The 17,972-nt window shown below is 40.5% G+C and overlaps 1 protein-coding gene across 6 annotated transcripts in view; it reads right to left on the bottom strand.

Annotated features, from left to right (window-relative positions):
- Positions 1 to 17,972, bottom strand: part of ARHGEF28 (Rho guanine nucleotide exchange factor 28) — a 115,352-nt gene that overhangs the window by 7,338 nt on the left and 90,042 nt on the right. For all 6 annotated transcript variants that reach the window (XM_085043047.1, XM_085043048.1, XM_085043051.1 and 3 more), the window contains 3 exons: positions 16,279 to 16,317; positions 16,142 to 16,189; positions 13,938 to 14,376 (listed from right to left, as the gene is read on the bottom strand). In XM_085043047.1, the coding sequence (XP_084899173.1) occupies positions 13,938 to 14,376; positions 16,142 to 16,189; positions 16,279 to 16,317 (526 nt within the window). The remainder of the gene's footprint in view (positions 1 to 13,937; positions 14,377 to 16,141; positions 16,190 to 16,278; positions 16,318 to 17,972) is intronic.

Below are 17,972 nucleotides of genomic sequence, written 5' to 3'. Positions count from 1 at the left end.
GTTATTTACTTTTGACCAGCCCAACCCTGTGAAAAAGCAGCAGCTGCATTTCTTAGGCAAACAAGCACCTTCATGAATAAGAGATCTTTACACAAAAAGCAGATGAGGAATTACTTCATAAGAGATCCTACATTAATTAGCCATAGCAGCTTTTGGTGCATTTTTTTGTTACAAGAGAACAGAAAGAATTCAAAGTCTATGATGAATAAGGTCTGCAACATAACTCTTCTCTACATCTGTACTCTGGATTTTTGATCATACTAACGTTACTGGGAATGCCATTATTCTGCATGTTTCTGCTCTTTGTAGTCATTGGCTTAGGTAAAACAATGCAGTTTGGTTTTCTGGTTTTGCCTCATAATTCTTTAGAGAAGTTCGGTCTAGACAATTTGGACCAAATTCTTGGCTAGCACAAAAGATACATTTATTCCACCGAAATGGCCTTTATCACAGAGTTCCAACTCATACGTGTTGTAAAGCTCCAGGTTTTGGACCAGTGTGATGATGCGGTAATTTTTCTTTTATCAAGGCTCAGTAAATATCCTATTTCTAACATGGGTGTTTACCAGAGAAAATATTTTAAAACCAGCTCAAGCTCAAACACTGACAGTGTGACTTTAACATCAAATTCATAGCATGCTGATTAAGATTGATTAGGTTCATTAAAATTTTAACCTACTTACATGGCTACGTTATCAGTTGTATTGGTTTTTAAAGCACACGAGTTCTAAGCTATTTTTGGCATGCTGTTTTTCTAATGCATATCAATAAGAGAGACTTAAAAATAGGTCTGACTTGAAATCATAATTTGTCTGTGTATTAAATACCCACAGTCTCACCTTGGCAGGACAAACTGCCTGACAGCTGTCTGCTTCTGCTTAATATTAATTTATTTAGGTATGATTTCCCTATTAAACTGTCTTTGTGCTAAGCTTTGAAGCTTTAGCTGGTCAATTACAGACACACACGTGGTCCAGCAGGTATTCTGCTAACAATGAACACATGTTTTATTGACCCACTTCTTTTCCAGCTCATTAAACACAGCTGCACTCAAATGATCAAGAGGAAAGAACCATAAAACCCCAAGAACACCCTTCCTACGCAGGATCACAAGGAACGTGACCAGCTGCCGCCACGGGGTCACTGCCCCACCCAGGGCAGCAGCACACCCACACAGGGCACCTCTCCAGGGCCAGGGCAACTTGCCTGCCCACTGACAACAGCGCTGGGGAAGCACGGCAAAGCCCCCCTTCCTCCTAGCCCCCCATCTATGGAAGCCATTTGACCAGCAGGATGAAGTCAAAACAAACCCCTATCAGTAGGGAACACTCCTGTTTGAATGTTTGATGGAGAAATGGAAACCCGATAAAATTACAGAACCAAACAGCACTTCCAAGGATTTGGGGGACAATATACCAGCTCCCCTTTGTGCTGCCAGCCAGCACATCCCTGCACTTCCCTCACCTACTGTCTGCATTTGCATCCTGAAGATAAACACTGCAGTGAGGTTTTATCTCCTTCCCTCCCGAAAGGAGAAACAGCTAGCATTAACCCTGAAAAAAACAGTCTCTGGCACATGAAGTCATTCCCTTTGAAACAAAAGGGAACATTTACACATCAAAACTCCTCTTCTGAGCCGTCACCACAGACATGTGTTAATGTGTTGATTAACACTGTCTCATATTTTATGGACGTTCTTTGGTTGTGGGCTGTTTTGTTGGGGTTTTTTTCCTTCCAAATAAACACGAAATCAAAGACCTTGGCAAAAAAATTCGTTTAGTCCCCAGTGTTTAGCCAGTCTTTCAGGTGCAACACAAAGAAGTGTGCTCTGGACTTTGGCAAACATTTTCTTGAGTAGCAGAAGGGCACAACTCAGTTACAAAAGCCAAAAGGGGGAGGTAATTTATAAAACATTTAAGTCTCCTCCTAAGCACTTTGGTTTTATAGGGTAATTTCTCAACAGACCAGATCCACCACTTATTCAAAAAAGCTGACGAGATCAAAACTCAAAGAGACTAACAGAAGAACACTAAGTCAATATATAGAATTGCTGCAGAAGAAAAAATCAGGCAAAGCACCTGTTTCAAATCAATTACATACTAATCTTACCCTTTAATAGAAGCTGCTGTTTTTGATTAATACAGGGGGGAAAATGGCATTACTACAAGAGTGAGCATCTGAGAGAAGCCTCTTATCTCATAGTTACAGAGATACTTGTTCTCTCCTGAGCTCAAAACTGAGGGAAATGTTCACTAATTTTTGATTGCAGATTGAGTATTAGCACAGCCATTTTTATTAATTTTTGGCAGGAAGTATATGTGCTGATGTTTTCTTCTTGGCGTCCTTGAAAAAAACAAAAAACTGGAAAGTTGCACATTCCCCAAATTTTGCATTGTAAGCATAGGAATTTTCAGTGTGTCATTGAGCATTTTGAAAAGAATGTCCTTTTTTAATTGTTTGCTAAATCGCTGTGAACATGTAACTGCTGTGAAAACAGTTTGCATAAAAGGTAAAGGAAAAATTGTACATCAAAGCCATAAAAAACCACAATTATCAAATAAGTATATGCCTCCATCCCTTCAGCCAAGGGCTTTCCATGAGTGCATGGAGAGCACTTGGATCCACTTTCCTTAATTCTGTTCCCACTTCTCTCTGCTACGAGCAACATTGGTCTTACCCTTAAGCCCAAATTCATCACCTCCTCCTTTTACCTCACCTGTAGTACAAGTTTGAAAACACCTGCCTGTATTCATTTTCACTTTCAGCACTAAACTGTGTCTAATGTAGAAACCTTTCTCAGACCTTTATGCCCTCCCCAATGGCACTGTGCTGCAATGGCAAGTTGCTCTGCACAGAAGACAACTTCCCTGCAGTTTTCCTGTCAGCAACAATTATCGTGCAATTTTCAAGTTCAATTAAAAAAGAGAAAAAATAAAAATCTCTCTTCATCCTTGCCAAATATACTGCTTTCCCTGTCATATATTCTTTATCATGGAATATATTCAATGACCTTTAAAGTACATGGCTTTGATTTTTCTACAACAGACCCTAAACAAATACAGACAAATCATAACTTTTTTTTTCATCATTTATGTTTCAGTTCTAGATCAGGCTTCCAAGGAACACTCAAGGAATCTCAGCAGGTGACTCTTGGAAGTCTTCCAGTTTGATAAAACTAAAACCAACTGCCATACCAGCACAAGGCTCCTCCTCTTGACTGCCCTACTAAAAATTTACACCCAAAAGAAAGTCTTCTATCGCATCTGGCAAGTAAGAACAAGATACACCATGAAATCTCCTCTAGCAGTTTGGAGCAGCCAGTGAAGACAATTGGGTGCTCCTGTGATGAATACCAGAAAAGATACACAATCTTGCCCAATGTCTCAATAAATATTTAACAGCAGATGATGCTGAGGAGGTTTCATATTACTAACACTTCATTATTTTTGCACAACATGCTACAGGCCATTTCTTGGAATATGTAAAATATTATAGTAAATAATTAAAATGAGACCGTACTTTTCAAAATAAACCAGACAGATATACTTGGTGATTCAGCTACATGATTTTACAGGGTGTGTTTGCATACTCAGTGTCTTGCAAAATTTGATCATCCATAAACAGCTTCTCTTAGCTATTAGGATGCATTATTTATTTACCTTTGTGCATCTATTTCAGGGTCCAACTTCATTACAAAATATATACAAAATATTGTAATGTACTAAAGCAGGGCACTGCAACCAGATCTCCACCCACATATCACATTCCCCAAAGAAAACAAAGACTGCCCAAGGAATCTTGACATCAAACAAAAGAAAGACTCTTGTTTTGTGGCTGTTTTCCTGAGAGATCACCTCTTTCCTTGCAGACTTGCTGTCTAAGTCACAGTTCTGCACAACGCTGAGCTGGAGCTCAGGCTCTGACTCACTATAAACCAGTTGTCTGGATAAAGACCCTCTGCCCATGGTCTTTGAAATGTTCTCCTTTCATCCTTCTACATCCCTGAAACCTCTACCTACTGGAATAACCCTATGTAAAGTACAAATCTGCATCTACGAGAGATAATCCACACGATTCCTATTTCATTGATGCCACTAATTCCACTGACTTCACAAACCACTGCAAAGAAATTGGTGGAACCATAAATGTAAGAGAAATTATAAAGATTCAGCCATCATCCTGTTGCTGTTTAAGAAGTCTGCAGACAATGAAAGCCTGAGTGTGGTGTGTGAATTTACACCAACACCAATGGTGCCTCAAAAGACAGGGGCAGACAATCTCTTTACTCCATTCATAGCCTTAATGATGTGCACTATTTTAAAATTCCGCCCCCCGCCCCCCCCCGGCAAATGAATAAACTCTAAAGGAGAAGATATTAGAAAGAATAAAAGAAGATGGACATTACACAGGATAGGCATTACTTACATTAGCATGCAAAATAAAACCAGAATATCATTAGCTGCCTTAATTAAAAGGTTATGTAATAGGGCTGCATCTACTGTGGTTATTTTCAGAAATGAGAAGTGTTTTGAGATGAGAAAATCAGTAACAGAACAATGAAACCTGAGAGCTACAGTGGAGAAAAGCAAGTGTTACTTGAAATACACTAATTGCAGATGACATAAAATGACATCTTTTTCACTTTGGTATTACACTGCTGTGTGATTTAATCATTTTTGCCATTTCCTTTAAACAAACGGCAGTGTTATTCCCAAAAGGAAAAAAATACTTCCTCTCTGATTCATTTCCACCAAGTATCTCAGTGACACTGATGTCTTCCAGCAGAGAATGAAACTCAGTGTTCTGTGGTATAGAGAAGAGGCAAACTTACTGTCTATTGCAGAGTTAATTGTTCTAATAAATCAATGAGATTTTGAACTTACAAGATGCTGGTGCTGATGTTGCGCAACTCTACATTCTTATGTATTTCCATTTAGTTTTATTCTCATTATAACTTACACTGGGCGATGAATGTGCTCTGTGCTCACCTGTGTAGCCATCTGTGCTAAGAGTAGAAGGGATATGTTCAACACAGAAAAAGCAATTTGAAATTTTTCTCAATGTGGCATTTACTCAATTAAAAAAGACAAAAAAATTAAAGTAGCTCAAAATATCACACCTACCCAGGAGGCTCCCTGACAAACTGGGAGCTCTGTGGGTCATATAATCCTTTCCTTTTTAAACATTTTCCTCTTTCCCTCTTCTCGAGTGAAAGAAAAACAAAGAATGTGCAAAACAGCACTATTAAAAATATTATTAAACACATCAGAAAAAGATTAATATAGGTTCAAAAACAACTTCACATGCTATTCTGCAGGTGGTAAGGGACAGTGGCCTGTCACTGACTCCAAAGCATGCTTTTTAAACAGGAGATATGTGAAGTGTGTGCTGTATGGGGCACAGTTACATTGCAGCTCAGAAGAGCCAGATGTACTCAGGAGTTCTCTCAGCAACAATAGTATAGAAATTAACTCACAACAGTCACATATGCAGAACTGTGGTGACTTTTTCAGGGGGTTGCTAATGATTATTTAACAGGTTCCAAGTGAAGAAAGCAATCTTGCTCAACCAAGTCCTCAACCTAGGGTCCCCTTAGTCACCTCCAGCACTGGCAGCAGTAGCTACGCTATCTGAACGAGGCCCTTAGTTAGAGATTTGCTCCTTGCCAAAATCCAGTCTTCAACTGGAAGCATAGACAAACAGCCTGTACCACCTCAGATGGCTTTTTAACACTGTAGTGCAAAGCATATTTCACACAGTTTTTATCACACTTGCATCAGTTTTACATTTTATATCTCTTCTAACTGCAACAAATTCACCTTAACATGAGAAAAGAACCAGACCTATTGTTCTCAACCTCCCTGATGCAAAAATAGAGCAGGTACTTTTATACAATGTCATTAGGCCATACCCTATGTTAAGGTAGCCTTAGTGGTGGTTTATCCCAGCCAGCAGTCAAGCCCACACAACCCCTTGTTCACTCCCCTACCAAAAGGATCACAGAGAGAATCAGAAGGCTAAAAGCTAGCAAACTCATGGGCTGAGACAAAGACATTGCCATAGTGAAAACAAAGGCAACACACACACACAAGGAAAGCAAAGCAAGGAATGAATTCACTGCTTCCCATGGGCAGGCAGGTGTTCAGCCATCTCCAGGAGGGCAGGGCCCCATCACACATAATGGTTACTTGGGAACACAAAACTCCATCACTCCAAACATTCCACCTTCTTCCCCCACTTTACACAGTGAGCATGATACCACATGGTCTGGAATATCCTCTTGGACACTTGGGGTCACCTGTCCTGGCTGTGCCTCTTCCCAGCCTCCCAAGCACCCCCAGTCCCCTCACCAGTCCAGTAGTACCAAAAGCAGAAAAGGCCTTGGCTCTGTGTGAGCCCTGCTCAGTAATAACAGAAACATCTCTGTATTATCAACAAATCTGAAACACAGCCCTATACCAGACATTGTGAAGAAAATTAACTGTACATCAGCTGAAACCAGCACATAGACAAAAATGCATGGTTCTAAAGGCCATCTAAATTAACAATGGGAAACCAAAGCAAATGAATCTGATCCACAGTTTTAAGAGCAGGTTCAACAGAGCACTCACCATTAGCATAATCTGCCTTAATTAATAAGAAAAAAACTTCATGTAAAGTTACATGGAATTACAGGATACTACACATTGTTTCTGGAATTTTTGCTTTATCTATTGCAAATTAAATGTTTTACATCTGTAGAAACCACTTATTTCAATGAAAGCCACTATAAAAGGATTCTTTTTCCAAAATCAAGCGATCTCATTTGCTTATATACATATATGTACAAATTTCTGTCCTTGAAAAAAAGATTTAAATTACATCAGTTGAATAGGGTCCTATTTTTGCTCCCTGGGTTTGCATTTGGCTATTTATGAAGATCACAGGTTTTCCTATGTTCCTCATAAAGATTTAAACTATGTTTTCAACTGCATCACGTATCCAGATCCTTCCTACTAAATGTCTGAAGTAAAAACCTCCCAGTTTCAGTGGTTTTCCAGATCTATCACTTTTCAATTCTATTTCTGTAGCTACAATATCTGAATAAATAAAGTTAAGGTAGCAGCAGCAAACAATGTTGTTCACTTGAAAGCTTAAAAGAATTAAAATTGCACTAATTCCTAAAATCAAAGAGGTGAATCCATAGGTAAATCCTTAGGCATCAGTTTGGCTAGCTAACTTGACATGTCAATTAAATGCAAGATTAATTTATTCAATTCTCAGTCTAGTCTGACACAAAACCTATACTTCCCCTCGTTCCTAATTAGCCAAAGTACTTGCTTCTTTCATGCAGATAATTTCATAACCATTACTGTAAAGCATTAACACATTTTTCTTTCAATCATATTTTCCTCCTGTTGACTGACACACCTTTTCTAGTGAGTTTACTTATGCCAGTTTCAGCTTTGTGGGAACTTGCCTGAAGGTCTTTACTAAAGTTCCCTCCCATACACATAAAACAATGATATATAATCATGATGTTAGCTATGTGAAGAGACCTATGCCTTACCTTAGGAAATATGAATGGAAAATTATGCACTGGAGAAATCTAGCTGTTTCCATTGGCCTATATTTATGAAGCTTAATTGAATAGTACTTAACATATGGTAGAATGCAGTGTGATTAACTCCTTGGAAATGTGTTCAGATGGTGCTTCTCTTTAAATAATTTAAGACGTTTTTTTGACAGAGCATACATCTTACAAGATGCCTAATAATTCTGGGAAAATTAATCAAACCCAAGGAATTCCTTTTGTATGCACACAAAACTTTAACTGTATATTAGGTCTGGCCATGTATGTATGTGGTACATGGATATATGCAGTAAACTATACTCAGTGTTTGTTTCTTAACTATTTTTTTTCTTGACTAATTATCTAAGAATGTTTTATAAAATATTATTATGAGACTTTATGGACAAAGCTGGTTGGAAACTGCATGAAAATCCCATAAAACATTCATCCACATGAAAATATTGAAGGTTTCAGCTAACTTCCAATTTCTTTCCCTCATTGCATTTCAGCTGGTTTTTCTTCAAAGTGATTGGAACTAACTGTATCCTGCAGAGGTGTCAGAAAGTGGAGGCACAAGGTTGGCAATCTTCTTAAACTCTGCTAAGCTCTGGGAGAAAAGCATGACCAAAAATACTCAAGAAAAAAGAAATCAGGTCTTTGTATGAAATATTTGTATTGTTCAATTTGATTCACATTTCTTAGGAACAAGCAATTTGTTTAATTTCCATGTGCAGAGCCCTTTGGGGAAGTTCAGCACTCTTCTGATTCCCCACTCCCTCCCTGCACAGTGGTCCCAATGCATGACAGAAGTTAGTCTGAATCATACAGACTCATGCACAGCATGATAAGAGCATAAAATTCTTGTCACCTTCTGAATCACAAACACAACTGCAGAAAGTGACGGCACATCTCTCTGGGGGAAAGATTTCCAACCCAGCCTACTCTAGCAATGCACTGCTGAGCTTCACAGCATCATCTGAACCATCAGAATGCTGCAAGGATTGGCTTCACTCCTTTGTATAAGGTGTCTTGTGGCACCATCCAGGCAGTAACTGCAGGTTTTGCCAACATGGCTTAGTCAGAGAGATTTATACTAGCATCTTGGGCAGGCATTGCAGCCAGGGCTGGTCCCCAAGGGTGCTGGGACTGGCTGGTACCCTGTTGCTAGGGCAAGATAAGGATGTCTGCACAGGGTGCATTGACAACAGCTGAACACAAAGATGGTCCATTGTAGGTGTCTTTAGATACAGAAGCTCCACCAGCTTATCTTAGAATCAGTTAAATTAAACAGGTACAAGCCAGTTTAATTAAACCAGATGCTCTCATGTGGGCTCAACAGAAAGTATCCTGGTTAGCTTGTATCTGTATGTTTGCCAGTGCAAGCTAAGCCACTTTTGAGAGGTTTAAACCCACATGTATGTTCCTTTTCAAATTTGCACTAGCTTAGCTAACCTGTAACTCAAATGACAACTGCAGTCAAACTGGAACGAGTTTCACCAGGCTAATTATTTAGGTATTTTTAGAAATATTAATCTCTTCTACTAATCAGCTTGGTTTGCTGATTGTGGTGATGTGACTAGCCTGCCCTACCTTTGATTATAAAATGCTTCTTCGGCAATCCACATACCAAGGACTAATAAGGCTGTAGTGGATGCCTGCTTAATACATTGCAAGGAGTACTGAGAAGAAAGTTCCTTAATCAAGTGTGTAAGACAATTAACCATTGTACTTGTGTATGTTTTCAACTCCTAATTCTGCTGCCCATTGGTCTTTGCTGTGATATTACCTGCATGAAGCTGGTGTGAGGACAGAAGTTATTTTGCACTGCCAACTGCAGAAAAATGGGAGCTTGGGCACTGCTGCAGTGTTGACATGCCATGTCTCCTGAATTTCACAACTGTGCAGAAAACCCACCCAATTACTTAATCTATTACACAAAAAATGCACCATTGTCCCCCAAGAGTTTTAGCTATTGTGTTTTTACATCCTGCTCTACAACTCACACTCATGAAAGAAGTTAGACCAAAACTAATATGGTGCAAAACTAAAAATAAACCCTAGACATTTTAGAGTTTCTCATAAGTGTATTTGTAAAACCCTCAAGGAATTTTCAGTGCATGCAGCACTCAGATAGGCAGCCTCTTCCACTCATTTTGGTAGCCACCATTAGTAACTGCCATGAAGTCTACATATCTTTGGGAGTTTTGGTAAAATGCAAGATTCAAGAAAGGTAATGCAGTAATGCTACTAACATAACTTATTGTTGAAGATCATATTATTGCTTAGAAGTCATATAATTGTCTGTCCACAGGTCTTTCAAGATATTTTCATTCCTAAATGAAGAAAGAAAATGGTGTTTGGACACTGATTATAATTCAAAGATGGTAAATCAAACGCTATTATAACTAGAAATTATCAAGTAATGCACACATTCTAAAACAATCAATAAAATACACTTGAAAAAAGAGTGACTTGAGTTCACAAAAATAAGGTGAAAAAGCATTGGGAAAGGATTTAGAGAAAAACACATTCTGAGTACCATTACACAGAAACAAAAAGGGGTTTTGTGGGGTTTTTAAGAAATTTTCTATTTTTCGGTTCTGCTTATTTTCTCACCTACCATCAAAAATCTTGCAAGCAATTATTTTATCACAATCTCTTGCTTCTACCCATACCAATCTGTCTTTGTTGCTAGGACTATTCAGCCAGAGAGGTGGCAAACCACCTGTACTACTTCTAAATTAAATAAAGCTCTAATTATCATAATTAAAAGAATCCTTGTTGCTTTTGCAGGAAAAAGACATCTGCTGGTAAGGACTAGTGGATTTCCACAGTGCACTAGTTAATGTTGGCTGACAAGGAGTGTCCATTTTGAGGTCCACCTGATTTTCACTAGTCCTTGCTACGTCAGAATTTGAGATATTCATCCCATACACATCATTCTCATACATGATAGAACAATCTGATCTGTTGGGACTGCTTAGAGCCACACACACAACAGCATCATTGAAGTAGAATGCATTTTCACCATGCAAGCTGCCCAATTGATTATGTCCCATTATCTGCAGAAGGGGGAAAAAAAACCCAACAAAAAAACAAAACAAAGAATCACATTTTCACCTTTGTCAAGTACCAGAATCATAGAATCACAGAATATATCAAGTTGGAAGGGACTCATAAGAATCATGAAGTCCAACTCTCTGCTTCTCACTGCGAGAAACTAAAGTGTATGAGTATGAGTGTCATCCTGAAGAATCCTCATACCGGGATGCATAAAATTAACTGCCAGACAGAATGGGGATTTATAGCAAACAGTCCCCTAATTTGTCAGAAGTTAACCACGAAACACATTAAATTTGATGTGCACTCAGGAATAAACAGCAATAACCTAGTAGATCTGGTCTTAACTCACCTGAAAAAAAGTAATAATTGCAAAGGAACAGATAACAAAGAACTGCTAACTGGAATGCACTAAGTTCTGCTGACTACTTTCAGAGGGTTAATATTTTGCCTCATGGCTCAACAAGGTACCACTTCATATATGTAAATCTGTGTACTCTGCAATCCAAAAATAACACTGTACCTCACGTTGCAGGTGATCACAGAGAACAGGGCTGCAACAATCAAAGTGGGGATGGCAAATAGTTTTACCAAGCAAGCCATGGCTCCCAAGGGTTGAAAATGCAATTCCTGCAGACTCTTTCTCTGCAGTTTATCAAGCCCAATCTCACAAAAAGAGCAGGAGTATTAGTGTGAGTTACTGCATTATTTGGTCACACAAAACCATCTAGGTTCAGTGTAGCACAAAAACCCTGTGAACACTGGCTAACTGACAATCACTCAACGAGTTCTGCTGCTGCCAGTAGTATGGTAGTGGAAACACGGGAGAAAGACAGCCTTAAGGCCTAGATGGATTCAAAGCCATGTAGTCTACTAGAAATAAAACCACCAGTAGCCTTACCAATGAAATATTTGATTATGAAAACTACTACTCTCTGACACTCAGCATTTAACTATTTTGCCTCTCTGTCTGTGTGATCCTGGACATCCCTGTATCACGCTATCATCCTTCAACTTCCCCTCCTCAAAAGATTTCAGAAGCCATATCCATTAAAGCCAATGGGCAACTTCAGTTTTGGTTTTATCATCCATTTAGTAAGCACTGGCAAACAAGTTTTAAACTGTAGCACATGCTACACTTGCAAAAAGCGTCTTCATTGCTTGGGCTGGCAAGCATATATGAGTAAGTCACGTTCATACGGTGTTCACAAAAGTCAGATGAAAAGGGGAAGGTCAGAGGCCAATCCTTTACCCCCTCATGCAAGCACAGTCTTAGATGCCAAATGGTCTCTGCCTGTTCTGGGTGAGTGGCTGGCTGAAAAACTGTGGAGGTGATGGCCTGAAGAAAGGCTCTACAGATTTTCTTGTGAAAACGAAAACCTGAAGGGGAAAAAAAGCTGTTTGGGTCAGTGAGCTTTCCATACATGGAAAAGCCAGACAAAATGTTTTGATTTTCAGGTGCTTTAGAGAACAGTAATGGAAATCAAGACCATATCCACCAAGCAGAAATTAGAGATGAGGACCCACCTGGCAGGTGAACACCCAGACAGCTAAGTTCAGAGGCAGACTGTATCCTTCACCCTCAACAAAAACTTAATCGTTTTTAGTATTAAACACTTAAGCAGCTTCAGAGCTACTTTAAATTGCACCACTGAATAACGACCATCTCCAAGGATTTATAGTGTCAGGGATGGAGCCACACACCAACCTCTTCCCCTAGGTGGCTACTTGTTTCAGGCAACAGGACACCAGGGCCTGACATGTGGGGTTCACAAGAGCCTGGTGTTTGCTACTCCTGCAGGTGCCCCTTCTCCTCACTGGAGAAAGTGGTGTGGTCCAGGGAAAAGGACAGCAACCAAAAACATCACTAAATGCGTTATATACTTAAGCATTACAATAATTTAGTTTTCCTACAAGATGCAGACACAAAATGTATCTTGCCAACACAGTAGCAAAGGAGAATAAAACACAACTTCTTGCTTTTACAACTTCTGTCTTCTCAATTTAATAAACATCTGCCTTAAGGTTGGGTTTTGTAGGGTATCCAGCTTAAAATCATAGAATGGTTGAGGTTGGAAAGGACCTCTAGAAGACATCTGGTCTAACTCCCCTGCTCAAGGAGGGCCACATAGAGACAGTTGTCAAGGACCGTGTCCAGCTGGCTTTTGAATATCTCCACTGATGGAGATCCACAACTTCCCTGGGCAACCTGTGCCAGGGCTCCATCACCATCACATGAAGAAAGAGTTTAATGATGTTCCAAAGGAATGTTCTTGTGCCCATTGCCTCTGTTGTGTCACTGGATGCCACTGGAAAGAACCTGGCTACTTCTCCTTTAGAACCTCCATTCAGGTATTTATATACATTATTAAGAACCCCCATTAATAAGAACCATTTCTTCTCCAGGCTGAACAGTGTCAGCCTTTCCTTACTGGAGAGATGCCCCTGTGTCTCAGAGGCAGTTCACCAGCAATCCATCCCCCTGTCTCTGCTTCCTCTCCATCCCATAGCTCTATGCCTTCCTTGTACTGGGAAGCCAGACTCCAGGTGTGTCCAGAGCAGAAAGGAAGGATGCCTTGCTTGACCTACTAGCAATACTGCCTAATGCAGCCCTGGGGACCACCTGCCACCTTTGTAGGGAGGCATGTTGTTTGCTCATGTTCAACACCAGGACCCCCAGGTGCTTTTCACAGAATCACAGAATAATTAAGGCTGAAAAAGATCTTCAAGATCATTGAGTCCAGCCTTCGACCCAACACAACCATCATGCCAACTAAACCACAGCACTAACTGCCATGTCCAGTTGCTTTCTGATCTCTTCCAGGAATGGTGACTCCACCAGCCCCCTGGGCAGCCTGTTCCAATGCCTGACCATCCTTTCAGCAAAGAAATTCTTCCCAAGGTCCAATCTGAACCTTCCCTGTCACAGCGTGAGGCCATTTCCTCTTGTCCTCTCACTAGCTGCCTGGAAAAAGAGGCGGACCCCCACCTTGCTACAATGACATATCAGGTGGCTGTAGAGAGTCAAGCTGATTTCCAGTTGGTGATCCCCAGCATCTACCCATGCATGGGGTTGCTCCTTCCCAGGGGCAGGACTTTACACTTTGCATCCTGGTTAAACTTCATGAGATTCAAAGAAACTGCTTAGATATGCCTGGATCTCGGCTTCCACATGCACACTCATTGCATTAACAACCAATGAAACCCAGACATCCTGGCTTACTCGTCAAGGCAGGTCTCCAGGAATGCACTCAGGGATATAATTACAATGGGGAACCACACACCTCGTAGCCCCCTGTGGGTGAAAACAGGCTGTTTTGCTGACCGTGCTTCCAGTGCCACAGGAGTTTCCTCTGCATTTTCACGTTGCTTCTTTCCCTCTCCACCATTTTCTGGCCCTCCTGGAGCCTCTCCAGGCTCTGCTGGTACTCCTGCTGCTGCAGCGCCAGTTCCTGTCGGCTCCGCTCCAGCAGCTCCTCCTCGCACTGACACTCCCGCTCCCGCTGCCCCAGCCGGCCCTCCCTGGCCTCCTGCTCCCGCTGCCGCTGGTCACATTCACGCAGCCAGCGCTGCTGCTCCTGCTGAAACTGCTGCTTCAATTTGTGTGTGTTGGCCAGGTCCACCCTTTGTTTTTCCAGATTCCGATATTTTTCTTGTTCCAAAAGGAGGTTTAGCCGAGAACCGTAGCCCCGACTGGTCTTGTCATTCTCTTGCAGTAGTAACCTATGGAGCTCTTTGTGGCTGTCCTGGATAGTCAGTGCTGCCTAGATACCGCAACAAAATCAGACAGAAATGTTTAAATATCAGCATTAGCCCATTTCTATGTTTTCACATAGAATCTTTACATAAAAATGCTTCAACTTTTTTGGGAGGTTATTCTTCAAGCAAATAGAGAAAATTCTGTGATCATGCCCTTACAAAGAGGTATTTCTAAAAGCACTCAACTCTTTTGAGCACTTTTAACAATGCTTCAGGTTTATACTTAGTATTATCACAGATGTTTATATTACAGCTGTGCATATGCACTTCAATTATAGCTGGGGTTCTGTTCTGTCAGAGGATGTAAAGACACATAGGAAAAATGATTTTGCATGGTTAAAGAGGGCACTAAGGCACTGGGAATGCTATACTCACACAAGTATTCCTAACACAGCTGTGACTCATACACATAAAACTGTACTGTTTCCAGCAGAGCTCACTCCTACTTTAAGGCTCTGTTTGCTAACCTGCAACATCGCAGTCCAACTAACATCAGTCCTACAGGCACCTGCCATCCCAGCCATGTCGCCAGGACTGTACCGCTACAGTACACACCTGACCGAGGTGTCACTGCCAGCTTAAACGTGCAGTACAGTAATGATTTGGTGTTTGATGTTTCTGTTTTACAGCTGAGAGCCCTATATTCCATCCTTCACAAGAATGTTGGGACATTGTACTAAAGATTGTGACATCCTGCAATAACACGAAAACAAATAGCTGAGATTAAGAAGACAGAAAAGCAAGAAAACCCTAGATCTGCTGATGCACTTATTGCACTGCCTATGTTCAAGAGCTGACATGGGAATCTATTGCAGCAGACATTCCCACAGAATTCACGTAGTCCCATTGCCCTGTGTTGTCTACCCCAAAAAGTTTTTAACTTCATGTAGCATGCAATCCCAACTTTCCTTGGCTCTTTTTCCAGTACTGGGTCAGCTCCAGTAATCTGTAAACAGGACAAGGACAAGATCCTCTGCTTGTTTCTCTGTACCTGACTGACCATTCATGGTCTGAACAATGAAGGCATGATTCCAAACCTTACTTTACTGTCCCTATCTGTTTTTCAACAGCTCAAAATTTTTTGCCTGAATTACAGGATTTTTATTCTGCTTTTGCATTGCTTCAATCCACTTAATTTCTAAGCCCAAGGTTTCCAGGATTATTACGAAATATGCTAATGTCAATAGGGTCTAAAAATTATGTATACTCGAAACATATAGAATTACAAAACTGCAGCTAAAGAAGAAAAAGTAAGTTAAGACATTCAAACTTAGCATGAAAGAGTCAAACATTTCAGAGTAAAGGCCTACAGAACATACAAAGTAATTGAGATTTACGCATCTAGAATAGGTTGAGTTTGCTACCTGAGTGGCGCAGCTACTGTTTACTGCTAGCCAGGAGAACAGTCGAATCAAAATCCTAATTTTTTTCAAATTTATGAAGTATGATTTCAGAAATCTGTATGTGAAATGACATTAGTTCAATTAAATCCATCATTTTACTTTCCTACTAGATTTTTGGACTGTACAAACGTACTTTTTTTGGAAGGAGGGACTGTTCTCCAAGCAAGTTAGCATTATTCAGCTCCTAAAAGAAACCTACCACTGATGTAGAATAAAAATATATTCTGTGGCAACTTATGCAACAGTCAGTAGAGATCAGTATCCACTAACGTAATGTCTAAAAGTAGAGCAACAGGAAAACAAACCTTTAAAAGTAAACTACTAGGACAAATTAATTACTCTATGAAGTCAGTAGTGGAGTAGTCACCTGCATGCTGTATAAGAGACGGGTTAAGTTCTGGATTGCTTGTACAATCTAGAAAATAAAAGAGAAGAATTTTCAAAGGTTTGACCACTGTTAACTAAATAGTTACTAAATTCTGTCTGAGGTTTAAATAAACTCACCTCTGTCCCTGTAGATCCTGATAAATTCATACTTCCTCCCTAAAATAAACACATTTAGCTTTAAAAAGTTGTTTTAAATTTTAAAATTGTATAATCTAGGTAATTTTTTTTTCATAACTAGTAGGAACATATTGCTAGGAAATGTGTACTGGGTCAAACCTTTATGTGGATATATGAAAAGAGACAGAAGCAGCAATCCATGAAGACAATAATTCATCAACACTGACGTTTTTGTGGAAATTACTAGAGATTTTAGTCACAACTATACAAATAAAACTGCTTCATCCACAATTTTAATCCCTTGTGACTAATGCTACACTGAAAAGGTATTTCCATTCATTCTTTGTTTACTTGACAGTTTTGAAATACAGTAACCAGAATTCTATATATACAGTACAGTGGGTTTAGATTACTTACAGTAGAATGTAGTAGAATGAAACAGCGTAAAACTTCTCAAAAATAGAGATATTAATGTACTAAGAAGCTAGCAAGAAGTCATGTTAGTGGATTACAGAAAATGCCTTAGGTGCTCTGCGAGATGCTGTGCCCAGTACACTCTACAAAACACATCAGCGTGGTCACTACTGTCCTCTGCAGCAAGGCCCAGCCACTTCACACTTTCCTTCCTGCTCCCTTTTCCTAAGAAACTTTCTGAATTTATGGGGTGAAGCTACCCATAATCCCTTCAGCACGAAGAATAGCTCCTCTGAGAAAAATAAGATGAAATGGTGGGGACTGTTTCAAATGCAATCCCTTCTGAAACTCTGCTGAAAAGACTTCCTGTCCGATTTTTCTTTTTTTTTTTTCCCCCCCAGAGAAGCAGAGGAGAGTTTGGGGAATATTTGTTTTCTCTCTGATTCTCCTAAGCTCTCTACTGAGTCTCATTTTCCACCACAGAGAGCAAAGCATCTGCTACATTTAGATGCAATAACTGAAAATGAAAATGAGAAAGACCAGCCCCCCAAACACAGCCCAACACAGACACCCATGGGGGAAAGCAAGCACCAGCTGCATCATTTTCTCCACTACTTTTTCTCTCATTATCTCTCTTCGGTATTTCCTTCCATTCACCCTCCAGATCTTCACCTCCTCCTCCTCACTGCATCCACAAGCCATGGAAAAGCACAATTCTGCTGTGAGAAGCAGAGGATTTTGCACAGATATACACAAGATAGCTCTGCTTTCCCTTAGCTGGATGATGAGCCGTGGGTAAGGAGGCAGCACAGGGCCAAGAGGGAGAGAAAGAAGGTGATGCTGGAAGGGTGAGGAAGACAGAGTGTACAAAGGAGAGCCTGTACACTGAACAAGAATAGGGTTTCTTTCAGATTTTTAAGCCTTTTTTAATTTGAGAAAGGATGTGAACAGGAGAAGGTTTATCTGGCATTGGCCTGACCAAGGAGTTGGTCAATGGCCAGCCCCAGTGCCCATGGTCCCCTCACTGCAGCAACACTTGAGCAGTGGGAGATGAGGCTGAGGCAGGTTTAGCTGAGCTGGCAGATGCCCTGCAAGTCCAGCCAGGAGTGAAGCAATAATTCCAGGTGTTTAACTGTGCTGAAGGCCATCACCACCTCTCTGCCACTATTCCCTAGCACCCTCATTCAGAGAGATGAGGATGGTCAGATTGCAGGGCAGGCTGCGCTGTGCTTTGGACAATGCCTATAGAGATACAATACAGGAGAGAGAAGATGGGGATC

The sequence above is a fragment of the Lichenostomus cassidix genome, chromosome Z, assembly GCF_008360975.1.
Source record: "Lichenostomus cassidix isolate B80296 chromosome Z, HeHo_3.0, whole genome shotgun sequence".
NCBI classification, from domain to species: domain Eukaryota; kingdom Metazoa; phylum Chordata; class Aves; order Passeriformes; family Meliphagidae; genus Lichenostomus; species Lichenostomus cassidix.
The sequence above is the reverse complement of the archived record's forward strand: the minus strand, read 5'-3'. Positions and strand labels throughout refer to the sequence as shown.